This window comes from Nicotiana sylvestris, chromosome 5 (genome assembly GCF_000393655.2).
Source record: "Nicotiana sylvestris chromosome 5, ASM39365v2, whole genome shotgun sequence".
Classification (NCBI taxonomy): domain Eukaryota; kingdom Viridiplantae; phylum Streptophyta; class Magnoliopsida; order Solanales; family Solanaceae; genus Nicotiana; species Nicotiana sylvestris.
In genome coordinates, this window is record NC_091061.1 from 42726978 (window position 1) to 42748006 (window position 21029).

The 21029-nt window shown below is 37.4% G+C and overlaps 1 protein-coding gene across 1 annotated transcript; it reads right to left on the reverse strand.

Moving 5' to 3' along the window:
* Window positions 1-16233: 16233 nt before the first annotated feature.
* On the reverse strand, window positions 16234-20716 carry LOC104244907 (uncharacterized). The gene is made up of 2 exons (XM_009800427.2): window positions 19791-20716; window positions 16234-16796 (listed from the first exon to the last, which is right to left on the reverse strand). Exon 1 carries the CDS (start codon window positions 20619-20621, stop codon window positions 19803-19805), a length of 819 nt encoding a protein of 272 aa, XP_009798729.1. The 5' UTR covers window positions 20622-20716; the 3' UTR covers window positions 16234-16796; window positions 19791-19802.
* Between the last annotated feature and the right edge of the window lie 313 nt (window positions 20717-21029).

Here is a 21029-nt window from a genome sequence, read left to right on the forward strand (position 1 = left end):
AGACTGAAAGATAACAATCTGGATTACAACCCTGGAATAACCCAGACAAACTGAAGGAAAATCAAAATAAACTACCAAAACTCCTTCCGAGTGGGGAGAGGAGTAGCCTTCCAATTGTTAAGCTTTGTTTTTGGCCGGACAAATTGCACTTTCGCGTTGCTAGAACCTTCTCCAATTTCCACCATGTTTACATCATCAAACAATTTCTCGAATTTTTCAATTAATTCCTTGTCAGGATCAATCACAGAACTGGGAATTGCTGTTATTGGGCGACTTCTGGTATCAGACTTGACAAATGATCTAGAAATACGTGGGACTGGCTTTGGAAGGACCCACACCTTCTGTTTCAATTTCTTGGCTCTTTTTATGTCTGCGGCTATGGGCTTGAATCCCAGGCCAAATGTTCCCAAGTTTTTAGGGAGGGACACCGGCTGTATGATACCCTGCAGAGATGAACCCAAACCTTTGCTTGGTACAAAACCATTCTTCAACATTTCAAAGGCCACCCTGACTGATGCGGCGGTTATCTTCGGATTTGGAATGTGTTTCCCCTCTGGAACTTTCTCGACCAACATCGTGTCAAAAACCTTGTAGACCCACGACCCCTTGTCATCTTCCATTTCAATGAACGACACAACGGTATTGCTATGAGCGCACAAATTATCTTTGTCGTGCACAACTATTTCCTGTCTATCCCATTCAAATTTGACCATCTGGTGTAGTGTTGATGGGACTGCTTTAGCTGCGTGAATCCATGGTCGACCTAACAGCAGATTGTAGGAAACAACTATGTCTAGCACCTGGAACTCCATTGTGAACTCAGCTGGCCCTATTGTTAGTTGTAGCACTATATCCCCAACTGAATCTTTGCCTCCGCCATCAAATCCCCGCACACAGATATTGTTCTTACGAATCCTCTCCTTTTCTACTTTCAACTTGCTCAGAGTGGAGAGAGGGCAAATGTTCGCATTGGAACCATTATCGACCAATACCCGGGTAACCATGGAGTCCTCACATTTCACAGTAAGGTAAAGAGCTCTGTTGTGCTCAGTACCTTCTACAGACAATTCCTTGTCAGAAAAAGTGACTCTGTTCACTTCAAAGATTTTATTGGCTATCTTTTCCAGATGATCCACTGAGATTTTATCGGGAACATGAGCCTTATTCAAGATTTTCATTAAGGCTCGACGATGCTCGTCTGAGTGGATTAACAATGTCAATATTGAAATCTGAGCAGACGTCTTTTTCAATTGTTCCACGATAGAATAGTCTTGCATCTTCATCTTTCTCAAGAATTCCTCTGCATCTTCGTCAGTTACAGCTTTCTTCACTAATACTAGGTTATCTTTAGCTTTTCTTAACTCCTCGGGGGCAAAGCATCTCCCCGAACGGGTCAAACCCTAGGTCTCACAGAATTCTTCTTTAACTTCTTTCCCTTTCTAAGTCACTGTCATCCGTTCATAATTCCACGGAATAGCCCTGTTATTGACTATCGGTAACTAGGTTACTGGCTTAATAATGACATGATCTGTGCGGGCACCCTCCAAAATTACGATAGGTCTGCTTGCCACTCCTGGCACAACCACTTTCACCCTTTCTTGTTTTTCTACCACATCACTTGAAAACCTCTTCTTAATTGCCATAGATGGTTCAATTGGCTTGACCTCACTGGACCGAATCATCATGATGGTCTGTGAAGGCTTCTTGGGCTCCCCTCCCTTATGCATTATTTCAATCATATTTGTCTCTTGGTAGGTTGGCATCAGATTTCGGTTGATATTAGGCGCCTCTAGAGCTTGAACTTCAATTCTATTAGTATCAATGAGCTCTTGGATAACACTTTTTAGGTGCCAGCACTTCTCCGTGTCATGACCCAGAGTACCAGAACAATATTTGCAACTTACAGAATAATCCAGATTTTTTGGGGGAGGATTTGGCAATTTTGACTGTATCGGCCTTAGCATGTCCAGTTGTCTTAGCCTGTGAAACAGACTAGTATATGACTCTTCTAATGGAGTAAAGGTTTTTTTTCTGCAACCTTTCATCCTTAAATGCTTGATTAGGCCGAAAACTTGGTCCAAGAGGGTTTCGGTAGGCTCGTGGTGGTGGATAAGTGTTTTGGGGAATGGGCGCACGCCATTGCGCGTGGGCAGGAGGTTGGTTGTATGTTTGGGCGTGGTGGACAGAAAAATGAGGTTCTGGTAGGGGGTAATAGTGTTGGGGTGGATTATACTGGGTGTGGGGGTAAGTTCGGTGGTGGGGTCGAGGCTGATTATATTGGTAAGATGAGCCTCTGGGTCCAAACCAAGCTCCTGAATCAATTGTCGCCATATCTTATCTCTTCTTTTTCCCAATTATTCCTCCCACGCCACCCTGAATAGCCTGAGTGGTTGCCTTAATAGCCGAATAGTTCATGATTTTATTCGACTTGAGCCCTTCTCTTACCATGCCCCCCATTTTCACCACTTCGTTGAAGGATTTGCCTACAACCGATACCAGATGACTGAAATAAGTGGGCTCTAAGGCCTGCAGGAAATAATCCACCATTTCACTTTCTTTCATCGGAGGGTCAACCCTCGCTGCTTGCTCTCTCCAACGGAAACCATACTCTCTGAAACTTTCACTGTGCTTTTTCTCAAGTTTTGTTAAGGACAGTCGATCCGAAATGACCTCGAGATTGTACTGGAAGTGACAAGCAAATGCCTGGGTTAGATCATTCCATGTGTACCATCTTCCGTGATCTTGCCGGGTATACCATTCCAACGCTGAACCACTCAAACATTGATTGAAATATGCCATTAGCAATTCATCCTTCCATCCAGCTCCCCTCATTTTGCTACAAAACCCTCTCAAGTGCGCTATTGGATCACCGTGCCCATCGTACAAATCAAACTTGGGCATCTTAAACCCTGCCGGCAATTGCACATCTGGAAACAAACATAGGTCTTTTTAAGCCACACTTACTTTACCTCCCAACCCCCGCAAGTCCCTGAATGACTGTTCTAAGCTTTTAACTTTCCTGAACATCTCCTTTTGTTCGGGATTTTTGGATGGTTTCTCAGCTTCCACAGGAAGATCGAAACGAGAAGTGTAAGAATAGGGTTACGGAGCTTTGAAAGTGGGCTCAAGGGGGTAATACTGGTTGTCATGAGCCTGGAATAAAGGCTCGCTGGAGGATCGGTGAATTGTAGCAGGTGGTGGTGCTACGAAGACAGGAGTGGCTGGTGGAGGAGGGTACGGAACTGGTTTGGGTGGTGGAGCTTGCGGGTTTGGGAGGTGGTGCCTTGGTAGTGATGGTAAATAGGAAATCCTGCAGATGAATCAATAGTAGGATGTTCCTGGGTTTGAGTCAATGGCGGGATGAAAGCAGGGTTGGCGGGGTAAGCTGGTGGTGGTTGCCCTTTTGCCCAGGCCTGGTACATTTCGGCCATCTGCTGCTTCAACTTATACATCTCTTCTTTCATCGAATTAACATCCAATTCTTCCACCTCTCTTGAAGGATCGATGCTACTCGCATCAAGTTCGTGGTTAGACATGATCAATTCGCCTTTGGACCTGGTGTTGTATGGATGGGTTGCCAGAATGCTCAACAAACTAACCACCTGCCTTAGCTTTACAAGAGAGTGAATTCAAATGAATAAAATCTGAAAGTTGTAGAGTCAATACAACAACAACAACAAAATCTCTATCAACTCTTCTTCAAACCCAAGATTCAAGGCCCGAAATGTTGAAAGAAAAATTTAATGAAAACTTTCAACCTAAATTTATCTCCTCCCCCTCTCTTCTTTTTTTTCTTCTCAAATTTTCTCTTCTATTTATAGCAAAATTTTCGAAATTTTTCAGATTTTTTTAAAAATATTTTATTGTTTTATTATTTTTTAATTAAAAGAAATCTCACTTACAAATTGCTTTTATTTTTTTATAAAAACAAATCCCACCTTTCTTTACTTTTATTTTTTAAATTCCAACTTTAATTACTTTTATCTTATTAAAAATCCCACTTTTTTTATTTTTTAAAAGAGAATTCCACTTATTTAACTTTTCTTAAAAAAACAATCCACTTTCTTTTGCTTTTCTTTTAAAAATTCTACTTTCTTTTACTTTAATTTTTTTTTTAATTTTCAGATACCTTTATATTTATTTTTTAATTCCAACTTTCTTTTTCTTTTACTTTTATTTTTTTAAAATTTCCACAAAACTTTACTTTTATTTTTTTAATTTTCTACTTTCTTTTACTTTTTAAAAGAGAATTCCAAACCTAATTTTACTTTTATTTTTTTCTATTCAATACTTCCCTTTTTCTTATTTTTTAAATCACTCCTGAAAATTAAAAAAAAATTAATATTTTTCAGAATTTTCTTATTATTTTAAAAAAATAATAATAATAAAATATTAATAGTAATAATTCACCTTTTATAATTTTGTATTTTTACCCTATAATAAAAAGTGTAACAAAGCTAAAAATTGTAGGTTAAAACCCCTAAAATATTTACATAGAAGAAGTGATAAAAAATTAAATATTGTCAAAAATTAGGTGCTCCCAACTACCCCTCTTTATTTGGAAATATGAAGAGTTTTCAAGCAAAGATAAGGTGAGCCATGTGACTAATTGTTTAACATATTTTTATTCAAAATGGAAGAAATAAGGATAAGAGAAAAGAGAAAGGGTGCAACCGAGTCTTGGTTTTGGACAGCCTACATATCCCGGGTTATAGGGGAATCAGGTCGCGTGTAGTTCAAGAAGTTTTGATAGCTGGTACTACCGAAGAGCTATGATTTTGCTGTTATTGTTGTTGTTTCTGCTTACTGAACTCCTTATTATACCGTGACAAAATAAAAGAAGCCAGACTAAACTATGATATACGAATTACAAGAATCATATCTATATCTTCAAACTTGAACTTGCAGTTTCTGCTGCCCTGCTGACTTGTACTTTCTGAGTGAGATTCCTTTGTTGCTGACTTGAATTGCATTCTGAGATGCTTTCCCTTTGTTCTTCAAGCTGTCACACCTCCTTTTTACCACTCTCGGAAGGATATAAGGGAGTTTTTTCCAATCAAAGTGACAATCGAAATGAGATTATTTATTTAAGAATTAGAGTCGCCACTTGAGATAATTTATGGTGTCCCAAGTCACCGGTTTAAATACCAAATCGAGGAAAGATTGACTCTGTTTTACAGTCCGCGAACATAGAAATCCGGGTAAGGAATTCTGTTAACCTGGGAGAAGGTGTTAGGCATTCCCGAGTTCCGTGGTTCTAGCACGGTCGCTCAATTGTTATTATTAGCCTATTTATCTGATTTTAAAACATGTTTTAACCTATGGTTCAATTTTAACTTTATAACCGCTTTTATTTAATTATTTTTAGGAAAGATTTAACGTCATCTAAAACACGCCTTGAACCATGTCACATAAATACACTCGCGGTCCACGACACATTTTATCTAACGTTGTTGAGATTTGGATTTGGGTCACATAAATGCACACCCAAATTTAGGAAAGTAATTTAAGTTACGCGCCTAAAGCAACTACGCCTTTTTCAATTATTTTCCTAATATTTGAGATTGTTGTGAGGCATAATTTATGGAAATTATTGTGGAAGGAATAAAGTAAATTAGTTGTGGGAATGTTGGCCACCTTGTGACCTTATTGACGTATGGGCCACTTTCAATTTTATTATTCTTGGTTCAGGAAGAATTCTTTTGGGCCCATAATTTGCTTAAAAAAAGTCTGGTTTAATACTTTACTCTATTCCAAATAACCGAATGGTGCAAATGCATTTTATGATACCAAACCCAAACCTTTATCTTAAAATCCAAAAGTTCATCACAGATTCATCATGATCCCCTTAAAAGTGTTAACAAACAGAAAATAATTTTTTTAAGAAATAATTTATGCAAAAATTACGAACAGGAAAAAAGGAAGGAAGAAAAATTGAATGAAAATAAAATAATAATAAAATTTAAAAAACTCAAAAATCAGTACCTATTTACAAGTAAATTTCGCTCATATTCTTGCGGCAAAAAGAAATTATGATTTCAATTTAACAAAACTTATGACACTTTCGAAGGCTTATCATAAGAAGAACTAATTAATCAAGCTCATATATATAGCATAATAAAAGAAACTCAATCCTCTTCCCACATGTTACAAAAATCAAAGCCATATATTTATATATTTAAGAATAGAACTAAAAAAATACAATGGGGAAAAAAAAAACCTTAATAGCGGCTGCCGAGAAGAAAATCGAATCAAAACAACAAAAAGGGCCGATGAAACGGGGTTGTGAGCGAGAACCTCGAACGACCTTGAACCTGCTGAAAAACTCGAATCTCGGTTGAGCAGAAGACCGAACTGCTGCTCATACTTGGAAAATTTTGGGGCTGTTTTTGAGGTGTTGTTTCACTGCGTTTTTGGACTGTTTCAGGGAGCTTTAGTGGCCAGCTTTCATGGCTGTTCTTGTTGTATTTTTCAGCTATTTATTGAGGAAGAAAGACTACTTTTTTTAAGGTGAGTTTTTGGATCTAGACTATTGCATTTTTATGGAGCTTAAAAGGACAAGCTATGGCATCCATGAAAGCATTTTCATGAAATTTTTGTGAGCTACTTCCATTGGTAAAGGATGTGAGTCTTTTGGCGGAGAAAAAATGAGCTTACATGGTGAAATATGGCTATCCTAGGGAGAGAGCTAGAGGAGCTACGACTGTTTTTATCCAAAGAAGAAGAAGACACTCACCCTCTTTCTTTTTAGGTTTTTTTTTCCAGATCTGAGCCCTTTCTTTTTCTGTTTTGTTCCCCTCAGATTTTTGGCATTTTTCCTCTCTTTCTTCTGTGTGTGTATATGTTATATATAACAGAAAAAACTTAGACAGGAAAGATTCCCCCAGCTCTAATTTTTGTCCTCATTCCCCTTCCCCCATGTGCCAAAAAACGTGAATGAGAATTAAAAGGGGTGCATGTGAGTTTGTTATGGGGACTGGATAAGAAAGCATCTTTTTGCAAGTTGCACAATTTTTCTTCTTATTTTTTTTTTTGAAAATAACATGCCCAGACTATTTTATATTTTTTTTTTCAAAATATCAACTAGCTAGGATAAGGGAAAATATTTTTGTAGTTTTTTTTTAAATAAAATGAGGTAAAGAGAGCGATACTATACCTAAACTAAATATTTATGCTAAAATATGAAAAAATCTTGGGGAGGGTCAAAAATCACATGTCTACAGGTCTTAAATTGAAAGTTGTTGTGTTCTTGAATGACACCTTGCATGCTTTAATTAATGATCTTCTATGATTGAGCATTTCCATTAATTGAACTAGTACCAGCTAAGTGAGATTGGTTATAGCTGATTCTCTTTTGCCGGGAAGTTATTATATTACTTATGTTTCCTTGCCGGGATTTCTTGTGATTGTGTGATGAACTGTGAAATGGGAGTGAGTGGTACGCCTACCACAAGATAATGAAATTGGAGCGGGTGGTACACCTACCACAAGATAATGAAATGGGAGCGGGTGGTACGCCTACCATAAGATATTATGAAATGGGAGCGGGTGGTACGTCTACCATAAGATATAATGAAATGGGAGCGGGTGGTACGCCTACCACAAGATATTATGAAATGGGAGCGGGTGGTGGTACGCCTACCACAAGATATAATAAAATAGTAGCGGGTGGTACGCCTACCACAAAATATTATGAAATGGGAGCGGGTGGTACGCCTACCACAAGATATTATGAAATGGGAGCGGGTGGTACGCCTACCACAAAATATGATGAAATAGGAACGGGTGGTAAGCCTACCACAAGATATTAGAAATGGGATCGGGTTGCACGCCTGCAACAAGATGGAAACTAAAAGTGAAAGTTGTCTTTACTTTTCTTTATCTGTGTTAGAAGTTATATTGTTAGCTTCCTTGCTATTTCTTGTTATTTTGTTTTGTCAGCTACCCCCGAAGAATGTTCCCCTTCCCCAGCTTTAATTGCTTATTACATGTTACTTTTCCGCCATATGTTATATAAATGCATAGGTTTATCTGGAGTCTGGTCCTAGCCTCGTCACTACTTCGCCGGGGTTAGGCCAGGCACTTACCAGCACATGGGGTTGGTTGTGCTGATATTACACTCTGCACTGTGTGCAGATCCTAGAGCAGCTTTCAGACAGTAGTTGGAGGGCTTCCTTCAGTCCACTCGGAGACCCAAGGTAGACATGCATGCGTCCGTAGGCCATGGCGTCTCCCTCTATCTCTATTTCCTGTTTCATTTTTCATACTTCAGAAACGGTGTGCTATTTTTTTTTCTTCAGACCTTGTATATAGTAACTCTTAGACAGTCTGTGATACTGTGACACCAGATTTGGGGTAATTAAAGTTTAAAAGTTGTAATAGACGTAGTTTTAAGTTTTATAACTGTTGACTTCCGCTTATTTACTTAAAATTCCGTTGTTATCATATTATCGCCTCGTGTTTGTTAAAATGAAACAATATGAAAGTGTAGTAGGTAGTTAAGGTTTGGCTTGCCTAGCTCCCATTAGTAGGCGCCATCACGACTCCCGAGGGTGGAAAATCTGGGTCATGACAGTAATTGTCCAATTAAAGGCATTGAATTCAATTCCTCTTCTGTAGGAATTATATCCAATACCCTAAAGTCGCGATATATCTATTTAATACATAAAAGTATATTAGGAGAAAAAAATTAATACATCAACATATTAACACAAAGACAAAAAAAAGTAACTTACTTCATGAGTACTGAACATATGATAAAGTTCGGGAAATTTAGGCTCTCCCACACATATATAACGTAACATCCTGGGGACCTGAGGGGTATCAAGGTACTCATCCTCTATTATATACTTCTCCCGAACATCCGGGAAGCGCTCATAGAACCAAGCACATAACGGATATGGAAATCCACCAAGTTTATACTCAGTTGTATGTAATTTGTTCTGCTTGTCCAATGCATGTTTCAGTGAATAAATGAGCTTCTCATAAGTCAAATTACCCCAAGGATATTCATCACAAACCTTATCATCTTCAATAATAGATGCATACTCCTCCATCACAGATGACTCGGTATTTTTTCCAAACAAAATAGACTCTACAACAAGAACTTCCATAAGCTTAACAACATTATCATCATCACTCTCGCATACGTGTACGTGATTCACACCATTATTTGGAATTTCTTTGCGAGTCATAAAACTTAGAATATCCTTCAAAGTCACACCTTTGGACTTACCAAAATAGCGCTTCAGAATATTGCTTTCTCGATTAATTGGTTTTTCAATATTATGTGTTGTGATCCGCAAACCACACAAAATGTGAAAGTCTTCAAGGGTGAAGGAAACATCATGGCCAAAAATTTTGAAACTAATGAAGTTTCGATCATTCGTGAATATTCGAGAAAGACACAGATAATGAACCAACTTCATGCTGCATTTGAAATTCTCCATAGCCATAATGTATCGAAATGTACCATTATTAAGCTTATCCCGTTGTGTAGGAGTCAAGAAAGTTGCAATTAATTTCTTCAAATCATGGTTCCCCTTCCAGTAACCCTTAGAGTTAAACCAATCTCCAAACTCAAAATATCTTTGCCCTGGTCTTGTAGGTGGAGGAGCAGGGACATAAGGACCTGGGGGTATTATAGGTTGTTTAGGTGTTTTAGGTGCTTTGCCTACTTTAGCTGCATTAGGATCTTTAGGTGTTTTAGGAGCCATCTGTTCAAAAAAAGTAAAAGATACAAAAAAATAATATCAGGACATTATCAAAAAGATCAGTTAAAACTTCAATACCTAAGAAGGCTGAAGTTCGACAGTTACAAAGACAAAAACTTCAGCCCTAGAGCTGAAGTTCGACAGTTACAAAACAAAAACTTCAGCTCTAGAGCTGAAGTTCACCAGTAACAAACACAAAAACTTCAGCTCCTAAAGCTGGACTTCACCAGTTACAAACACAAAACTTCAGCTCCTAAAGCTGAACTTCACCAGTTACAAGCACCAAACATTCAGCAAAAAAATATGTTGTAGTTTTTACGAAAAACACAAATTCAAATCCAAAAATAATGCCAAAACATGAAAAAAACTTCCGCTCCTATTTAAGGTATCATTGAACTATTATAAACTTCACACTTTAATAGTATCATCTATTTAACTCTCAAAATTTTTAAAAATTTGGACGTCTAATCACAGAAGAATTTATAGAATTTTCATCAACAACATAAACACTCGTTCAAAAAACCTAAAAACACAATCGTAACAGTAAAACTAATACACTTATCAAACTAAACCCTAAGAAAATATTTTATCCTAAATACATGACTATCAAAATTAAAACCAGAAATGAAATCGTAAAATAAAACCTAGAAAGTTAATGCAATGTACTTGTGATTAAATCGTAATATGGGAACAACAACGACTAGCAGTTGAAAAATCAAAACAACGACTAGCAGTTGAAAAATCAAAACAACGACGAAAACCGTTTGATTTAAGAGAAGAACAAATCAAAAAATGCGAATAACGGGAGAGAGAGATAGAGACAGTAGAGGACTAGCGTCTACTTGGAGAGAAAGTAGTCTTTTAATAAAGAAGGGCAAAATAGTCTTTTCAAATGGCTTTTAACAAAAAAACGGGTACGGATGCAAACAGAAAGACAAAGCGGCTACAGATTAAAAAGGGGCGCCAAAATAGAGCGCCCCATGCAATTTTTACCACTATTTTGAAGACAATGTGACATGCTTTACATTGTACTTTTGAAACGTTGTCATCAAAGGTCTGTATAGTATTTCAGTTTTTAAAAGAGAAAAAATTTCTTACTTTTAAAATGTCCTATAAGATATAACGGGTTAAGCAGACTGTACTTGTATATTAAAAGGGAAAAAAGTACGTATTATTGGACACCAAATCAAGATTGGATCCTTGTAGTCCAAATTGTCACGACCCTCTATAAAACCGAACCGGTTGTGATGACGCCTATCGAGAAACTAGGCCAGCCGACACAAGCCCCAAATCCAACCAGTATTTCATAAAAGTCATTTTAAAACTATTAATTAACAAAAATCTCATAACATAAGTCTAAATAACTAGTGCGGAAAATAACACAAGCCCGACATCGGGGTGTCACAAGTCACGAGCAACTACAAGGTCTGTCTAAATACAATAAGGATATCAAAGTTCGGAAATGAAGATACTAAGAACAGTCTGAGTAAGGTAAGAAGGAGAAGTGCAGGGCTGCGAACGCCAAGCAGCTACCTTGCCGACTCCGAAAATTTGCTGGAAGAACAATCAGCACCCACTATCGCAACCCGCAACCCCTAGATCTGCACACAAGGTGAAGGGAGTAATGTGAGTACGCCAACTCAGTAAGTAACAAAAGTAAATGAAAGCTGAGCAGTAAGAAAACAGATAATTTCTCGTCATAGCACTACAACAAATACAGTACAATTCCAAAACAGTACAGAAATCAATTATCTCGTAAATCAAACTCTGTTTCAGTAAAAAAACCCTTTTCTTTTAAAAATATCTTTCAATAGTTTCAAACAAGTGAGTAAAAAAATGATAGTAACGTAAACAGCCCCTCGAGCAAGACATGTACCATAAACCGACCCTCGGGCAAAATATCAACAAAACCAACCCCTCGAGCAAAATATCAACAGAACCAGCCCCTCGGGCAAAATATCAATAGAACCAGCCCCTCGGGCTACCTCACAATCACTCGTAATCGGCCCTCGAGCAACAACATGAATCAAGATCAGCCCCTAGGGCAACATCACATCACTCACACTGGGTACTCGCGCTCACTGGGGGTGTTCAGACTCCAGAGGGGCTCCTACAGCCCAAGCGCTATAACAAGTCATCTTGTGGCATAATAAATCAGGCCCTCGGCCTCTCATATATCACAAATCAGTACAACATGCTGCGGCGCGTAGCCCGATCCCATGATATCCTCACAAGTCACAACACAGGCCCTCAGCCTCTCTCAGTCAGAAACCTCTCAAGCCACTCGGGCTAACAATAAAACAGGGTGCTCAACCCACAATACCATTTATAGTATCAAAACGGAGTAAATAATACCGAGTTATGAAATCAGTAAAACACAGCATGACTGAGTACAGATATTAAATCAAAACTGTAAGGAATAGTAGTAAAAATCCCCTAAAGGTCCAAACAGTTGGCATGAGGTCCAAATATGACATTCAGTCTAAAACATAGTAATACTTTCCAAAACACAATAGTATCAAATAGTTTTCAATCAAATACACGACTTAATAGTCGTACGGGACGGACCAAGTCACAATCTCCAGTGGTGCACGACCACACGCTCCTCCTCTAGCATGTGCTCCACCTCAAAGTAGTGAAACGATGTGAAATCCGGGGTTTCATACCCTCAGGACAACATTTACGGTCATTACTTACCTCAAACCGGTCCAAACTATACCTGTTTATCGAGTGAGCTGGGACGGGTTGAACGGGAAAACCCCCAGCCCATTCGTTTATCGGGGGGGCTGTTTAGTGGGCTGGGATAATGGGCGGGGGCGGGTTGGGAATTTTCGGGTTATTTAGGGCCCATTCGGGTTCGGGCTAAACGGGTTCGGGTGGGCCGGGCTATTATTTTTTTTTAGTTAAATTTTATTTTTTTTATTCAATGTTATTGATACTTAAGTGTTTGCAAACTTTTAAGGCTTAGAATTAAACTTTGAAGTTTAAACTTTAAAGTTTTAAATTTGAAATTTGTATTTTAAAATTATAAAATTAAAATTAGAAAGTAAGTGGCTACAAAAATTATTTAATAAGACCAATAGGCAAATTATTTACAAAATTGAAGTTTGCATTTAACAAGTAAATTAACGAAAAAAGAGTAAAACTAAATTGTCATGCTTAATAATACTTCAAATTAATCTAACAAACTAAAACATTAAGCATAAATACGTCTAATAATTTTAAAATAACACAAGTTGTCTCAAATCAACTTAAATACGAATTTCTGGAGTACGCTCAAGACAACTCTTGATATGCCTCCTTAAAGAGCCTGTGCCACACTTTGGACGAAGATTTAAGACTAGACCACAACTCTTGCACTTTACTTTCTGAGCTTCTTCATTTTCTTCTACCACCTCAAAGTGTTCTCAAACATATGAGCGCACTCTAGAAGTACGAGACATGATTTAACTTGAAGTCTTGAAGTTTTGAATTGAGAATTTGAGTTTGAGAAATGAGAGACGAGTGAAGAAATGAAGAAGGGGGAGGTGTATTTATAGTTTTTCAAAGGGTTAATTGATAGACCGAAACTTGATAGTAGATACTTGATACCACACTTCACTTGAATACTTGATATTTGATAATAATAATTTTGTAATGGCTTAACTAAATAATTGATGAAACTTGAAATAATAAGTAATGGAGAATTTGAGATTTGAGAATTTAAGAACAATAATATCAAGAGAGAATTGAAAGAGAATTAGAGTAGTAACTAGTAAGAATTATGAGAAAAAATGAAGAAGAAGAAGAAGAAGAAGAAGAAGGGGGTTATTTATCGGTTTTAAAAGGTTAAAAATGTAATTTTTCAATGATTAGGGGTGGGAGGGCTATACTTTTAATGGGGGAGGCCGAAATGGCCATTTCTGCAAAATCTGGCCGTTCCCCAACGGTCATTTCTCAATTTGATCGTTGGCAACGGTCCAATTAATTTTAAAAAAAAATTAGCAACGGTAACCGGGCTCATAACGGGTTGCAGCCCGTTAACAACCCGTTAACGGGTCACGGGCTTAGTGGGTTCGGTGCATCGTTAACCAGAACATGTTCGTCCAAAACCCGCCCCAAACCAACCCGCACAATAAGGACAGTACCGGGCTGACTCGGGTTGAAGCGGGTTGAAAATAAGTCAGCCCGACCCGATTAACACCCATAGTCCAAACTCTAGCCCGCGATGCCTTTGCCTCTCGACTCAGCCTCCAAATGCTCCAAATCTAACCAAAATCAGTATCATAACATTAATACGCACCAAAGGAACAAAGCTCAAGCGAAAATAATCAAATTAACTCAAAAATTTCGAAATCGGCCAAACCCGACCCCTGGGCCCACGTCTCGGAATTCGATAAAAATCACATCACTAGAATCCTTATCCTCCCACGAGTCTATACATACCAAAATTACCAAAATCGGACCTCAAATGGCCTCTCAAATCCTCAATTTAAAATCTCCAATTACAAACCCTAATTCTCCAATTTTAACCCTTAAATCCCACTAATTTCATGTCTAATAAGTTAGAAATCACCATAGAATCGAGTATTGAGTTCAAAAACCTTACCTCCAAGTGTTACCCCTCTAATCCCTCTTCAATTCCTCTCAAAGAGCTCCAAGTCTGAACACAAATGGTGAAAAAATGACCAAATTTCGCGAAGGCAAGAATTTATATGTTCTGCCTAGGGGTTCCGCATTTGCGGTCCAAATATCGCATCTGCGGCCCCCGCACCTGCGACCAAACGCCCGCATCTGCGGACTCCACGTAGGGCACCTGTGCCCCAGGCCTCGCACTTGCAGGCTCGCAGGTGCGGTTAATCCTTCCGCTCCTACGAAAATCTCTGCTCTTGCGGTCCCTCTCCGCACCTGCGATCATCGCACCTGCGGTCCCCACTCCACAGGTGCGGAAACAACGGAAGCAGCAAAAATTCTACAACTTCAAATCCACTCCAAACCTTCCGTCAACCATCCCGAGGCCCTCGGTACCTCAACCAAACACGCCAACAAGTCACATATCACCATTCAAACTTGTTCCAATCTTCAGAACTCTCAAAACATCAAAACACCCTCGGATTCACGCCTAAGGATTCCAAAACTTCCGAATTCCTCAAACGACGTAAAACCTATCAAACCTCATTTGAATTACCAAAAATTTTTGCACACACGTCACAAATGACACAATGGACCTACTCAAATTTCCGGAATTCCAATCTGACCTCTATATCAAGATTTTCACTGTCGACCGGAAAACGCCAAATTTTCAATTTCGCCAATTCAAGCCTAAATCTACCACGGACCTCCAAAATACATTCTGATCACGCTCCTAAGTCCCAAATCACCTAACGAAGCTATCCGAACCATCATAATTCACATCCAAGACCTTCTACACATAAGTCAACATTCGGTTGACTTTTCCAACTTAAGCTTACTCCAAAGAGACTAAGGGGTCGTTTGGTAGGGTGCATAAGAATAATGCTGAATAGGGTGTATTAGTAATGCTGGTATTAGTTATGCTTGCATTAGTTATGCTGGTATTAGTTATGCTGACATATTTCTTATCCATTGTTTGGTTTGATGTATTAAAGTATTGCACAATTTCTAAAAGAATTGTTTGACTAAATGCCCTCAAAACTAGTCCACACTCTAACTTTTTAAAAGAAACATATGTTGAGAAATGTTTTTAAATGAAAAAGTTTAAAAAAATTATTTTATTTGTCTACTATATTGTAAAATAAAATTAAATATTTATTTATAAAAAAGGAAATATGTTATTTATTTATTTATTTATTAGGGATATATTTTTATTTCACTATTTGAATTATTTTAAACTTGCATTAATATACTAACTAGCATATTTTAATCAAACAGAAATTTTGAAGGACAATTTTGTCTTTAACTAAGCTAATGCATGCATTAAAACTCATTGCATTGCTAATACCATTGTTTTCTATGCATTAGCTATGCATATGATAATACCAAATATGATGTATAACTAATGTCTGCATAACTAATGCATAGGTTCAAAATGTCTACCAAACAATGTATTATTAATACACAAAGTCAATGCATGCATTAGCTTATTTAGTGCATTCTACCAAACGACCCCTAAGTGTCTCATTCCTATCTAAAACCACTCCGAACCCGAACCAACCAACCAAATATCACATAATACAACTGAACAACACATAAAGAAACAGAAATGGGGGAAACATGGCTGAAATTCATAAAACGACCGGCCGGGTCGTTACACAAATCAACAATAAAAATAAAACAGAAAACTACATATCAATCTCAAGCTAGAGAGATCAAGTATATATGAATTTTCAATATATACCCGTACCCTTTATTGTGAAGATTTATATATGCACATTTGATTTTGACTAGTTTTATACTGACTGTCAAACGCGCTGCAACTGTTATTTCGGTGATGCGTCAAATAGCATAACACCAACTGTGATCTAGTTTCTAATTAAAGGCTTCTTCTGAGGGGCTCCAATAGTTTTGCAGTTTAGTTAACAGTAGAAAAAACTCATTCTCGGACATATCATTAAAGCTGCCTCAATTGTAGCTCAGTTGACATGAAACTGAAGTTCAGTGTATGCAGTTGTGATAGTCTCTATTAATGAATTCATAATAGTACATGACATTTGATGGCTATATATTTGAAGAAAGTATTTAGTTCACGTCTCTTACAGAACTTTACACAACCATAAGCTTTGTTAGGTCTCAGATTCATCCCATTCTGCTTTTGCCGAGAGAGTTGGGATGGCTTCTCCAAGGATGATGTCTAGCTAGGTTCATATATATAAGGTTAATGCAGTTGAGCTTGATAGTATTCCCCTTTCCTTTTCCTCAGAACATCGTCAGTCACAAGCTAGTAACCTCCTTGAGTGGAACATACAAGAGTCGATGGCAGTGCACGCTCTCTTGGTATGTATTTGTATACGGGGCACTATGCTCAACAGTTTCATATTTACGGGGCTTCACGGTAAACAGGAACCTGCCGCTAGAACTGGGGTTACAGTTGCATCTCTGGTTAGCTCCACTATTCTCTTAGTCCACCTAGACAAGTTTGATCAACAGAAAAATAAATTAGATTTGCAATGTTACTGACAGAATTCAAAATCCATGAAACTAAATGAATGATAGTTGGCATACTAAGAGGCTCTTTCTTTTTTCTTTTTCTTTAACACAGGGCAAGGACGTAATGAACACCCAAAATCAGCAATTAGAAGGGAACATTGGAATTAGAAGACTTAAAAGACAAAACACTCAAAGAATTAAAGTATTTCTATCCCATCAGAACAACGAAATCCCCAGTCGATAATGAACAATTAGAAGATAACATCAAGAGCTAAAAAGTATTAAGTTCCAGTTGATAATGCTGAAAATCAAACCATTGAACTAAGTATTGTATCCAGAATCCAGCAAGAGATTCATTAACAGAAAAAATTCACCATTCAGCAAAGCAACTTCTATTTTGTTTAGGTAGAGCTTCGCAGTTTTCTTCATCAATTAAATAATATCACCAAGTTAAATTTCCACTAGATAACTGTACGACCATGTAACTTTTAAAATGAAAACTTGAAGCTTTGATATAGAAGCAGTTACAAATCTCGCGACAGATGAATGATACTAATAACAATCAATAAACATGTAGAAAACAGACAGATTCTACCATATCAGTGGGTTCAAGTCCCACTTTTCCTTCGTAAAAGATCTATGAACAAACATAACAAAATCATCAAGTCACATTTGCAGTGCAACCGAGAGATGCCCTGCCATCTAGGGACTGAGCAAATCCATATGTTTGCACCAGAAATTTGCCTTGATCCGTATGTTGTTACCACAGTTACATGGAGTTAACAAATATTTGAAAATGATATTATGCTAACTGATGAAACTACGAGGGAGTCAATCATAAGTTGGAATTAGGGAGAAATACTCCAGACAACAAGTGTTTTAAAACAAGCAGAAGTAAGACAGGATATATATAAAAACAAGTTTAGCCCACATGAATAGAACGAAGGTAAAGTGACACCAGATGAGATTAAGGCTCAATCTTCCAAGAGAATGACATGATAAATAAAGATGTAACACCAAAACTTTGAATAAGATGGCTGAATAGGAAGAGTGCTATGCTCTTATGGAAATACTATGCGATAAGAAGATAACTAACAAAGTGAAGTAAAGTTCTATACAAAGATTGTGCAACCACCAATGTCAATATCCACAAGATGAATGACATGGAAAAGTACAATGTTAAGCTGGATCTGAAGTCACGACAGATTGGATAAGACTAGAAACGACAAAATATGATATACAGCACAAGTAACACATGGGGAATAAAATAAAAGAAGATCGACCGAAATGGGCTTGGCCATCTCTCGCATAGACCTCTAAATATCCTAGTATGCAAGTGCAACAGTAAGGCAATTGAAGGTCATAAGAAGGTATAATGACAGGCTGAACCACTTGGAGGAAAGTTGTCTTAAAATACGTACAATCTCTTAAAATCAATTCGAGCTTAGGCTAAAAAAACAGAAAATAATGTAAGCAAATGATCCATTTAAGTAAAACTAACTAGTTGTTACGCCGTTGTTGCTTTTGTTGTAGTAGTAGTTGTTGTTGATATAGCTGCATTAGACTCAGTATTTGTCAAGAGAGGACTTATATGTCTGTGTCGGGATACGTGTGAGATTGAGATAATGTCTAACTTAAAGAACCCCCTAATTCACTTAACAGACAAATTATTTAGTATTGAAATAACAATAATGACCTGAAGAAAGTAGAATTGGTATAGAGAATTTGTACAGACAATTTCAACTAATATGCAATAGAGGCATTGATTTTTTTATTGACCAAGTGTAACTTTATTGATAAGATCGAGGCATTGATTCATTAAAGAAGATATACAGAGAAATGAGGACAACAATTAGACATCCATTTACACTTAGGCCAACTCTTGTTCACTCAGGGAATTCTCCAAGCTCGCAGATGCCTTTCAGCAACTTCCACCCCCCTAGTTCTCTTTCGCCTTCCCCAACCCCACATTCTGATCCCATCGTCACCCTCTACCTTCCTTACCTAGAGTCCTTCAACCCAAGCATCATCCTCTTCCCCCTCCATTACACTTTCTGATCTCCCTTCTTTGCCCTCCAAGGTCCCTGCCATCCCTCATTCTTTTTTTTTTCTTTTTGCTGCGGGAACTTATAACTTTTGCTATTGCAAGATTTGTAGATGGCAAAATTAGTAAGTCAGATATCTTACACAAACTTAGTATCTCCATGGAAATGTTAACACTTCTTATAAGCACCCCAGAATTGAAATAGTGATATCAACATAGGCCTCTTATTAACAATACATAAAGGAAGCTTTGCATACTATAGGTAACTCGCGAGCATGCTAAATTTCATTGTTTATCAGGTAAATGTTTCATTCTAGCTGAGAGAGGCTTGCCCCTTTTACACTCTACGGGTGCACATGTACAAATGCTGCTATCATCGAAGAACTTCTAGTATCCATTTGTCACAATCATTTCCTAAACTTTCATGTATTTTCTGGGCAAAACAATGACGCGCGTAGAAATAAACCGGAATGAACACATTTATTTTGCAAATGCAGAAACCATTAGAAAATCATAATCTTCATGATCCAATTAAGTCTTCAAAAAAGCAGCCGATAAAATGCAAGAAAGTTAAACCAATGTAATGGTATTTTAATTGTTCTAACAAAAGAGTATCTTATAACAAACACATCAACTGTTTATTATCGATGTCAACACTTTTATCCAATGAAATAACAACTTATTTATACAATCAGTTGCAACACTTAAAAGTACTTTTCAGCACTTAATATTTATAAGCTATTTAACATTAGCTAACTCAAACGGGCTCTTAGAATATCATAATTCATGCTCCAATTAAGCCTTCAAAAAAGCAGATAAAATGCAAGAAAGAGCAACCAAAGTTAAACCTACGTTTAATGGGAAAGGAAAACCTACACAGGAAAAAAGAATTAGGAGTAATTAACTTTCAGATATCCCAAAAAACTCACCTGAGAAAACTACTACGCAAGATAGAAGATGTCATCAGTCATGAGAAGAATGTAGTGCAAAATCCTCAAAGGTGCATTCTTGAAGTCCAATTGGGGCAACCTCAATTCTCTAACTCTACAATTCCCATTTTCCTTTTCACATGACCATCTAAAATGAACTCTGTTCAAATCCAACTTCCTATACAGATACACAACTGAATCTTTACTGCTCTTGTTAGTCTTAAATAGTGTCCAGCCTACTCCAAGCAAAGTCTTTGTAAACCCATCCATAGAATCAATCCTAACCCCAGTTTTCCTCGAAATTAAGAAAAGGGTCGTAACATCCCAATTATTGTTACTCGAATAAAAACTGATTTCGTCAAATGGGTTGTGATTAGATTTCAAAAAAACCAACTTGAAGAACCCCTTTGAGAGATTAGCGAAAAGGCGCAAGTGGGAGAGAGAAGCAGTGGCTAAAGATGGAAAAGGGAGTGGAGCGGCGTCGTTTGATAATAAAAGGGATGAACATGAAGAAGAAGAGGAAGTTGTAGAGTGTGATACTACTGGCCATGAGAAGATGATGTGAGAAAGAGATGGGTTTGGGAAAAGATCCATACCTATGTCTCTAGCTAATGTGGCAAGTCTATATGAATCTTTTACCAATTCCTTTGTTGGAACGAAAAGCATCAATGGGATCTTGCCTGTAGTGTAAGACATGTTGTTGGTTATGGCTGCTATGTTTTCATGGTCAGTTTGATCGCAAATCTGATGAAAGGGTAAAGTAGCAAAGCGGGTAGGATTGACAATGGCATCTCCCGAAACCAATGAATGTACTAGCTTTAATGGAAGCATTCCCCTCTCTCCTCTCTCTCTCTCTCTCTCTCTCTCTCTCTCTCTGTCATTCGGTGGAGAGAAATTCTTTAAAGTAGATGGGGTCGACACCTTGTTTCTTTTTTCGCCAATTAGAAGAAGGTAGTCAAACTTAAGATTATATCAAATGGTATATTGAAAAAAAAGTTACTTGACACTTTTTACATAAAATCTAAAAAGATTTGGACAAACCTAATAAGAACTAAGACAAAAAATTTATACTATAGTTTAGTAATAGTACCTGCGTATTGCTCGAATAATATTGAAGAATATTAGTTATAAGAAATCTTAGTGTCTTGCTAAAAAAATATATTAGATAATAATATTTTAACAACATTTCAATAGTCATCTTGTTTCTCAACATAATGTACCTTATAACAAAACCTTTAA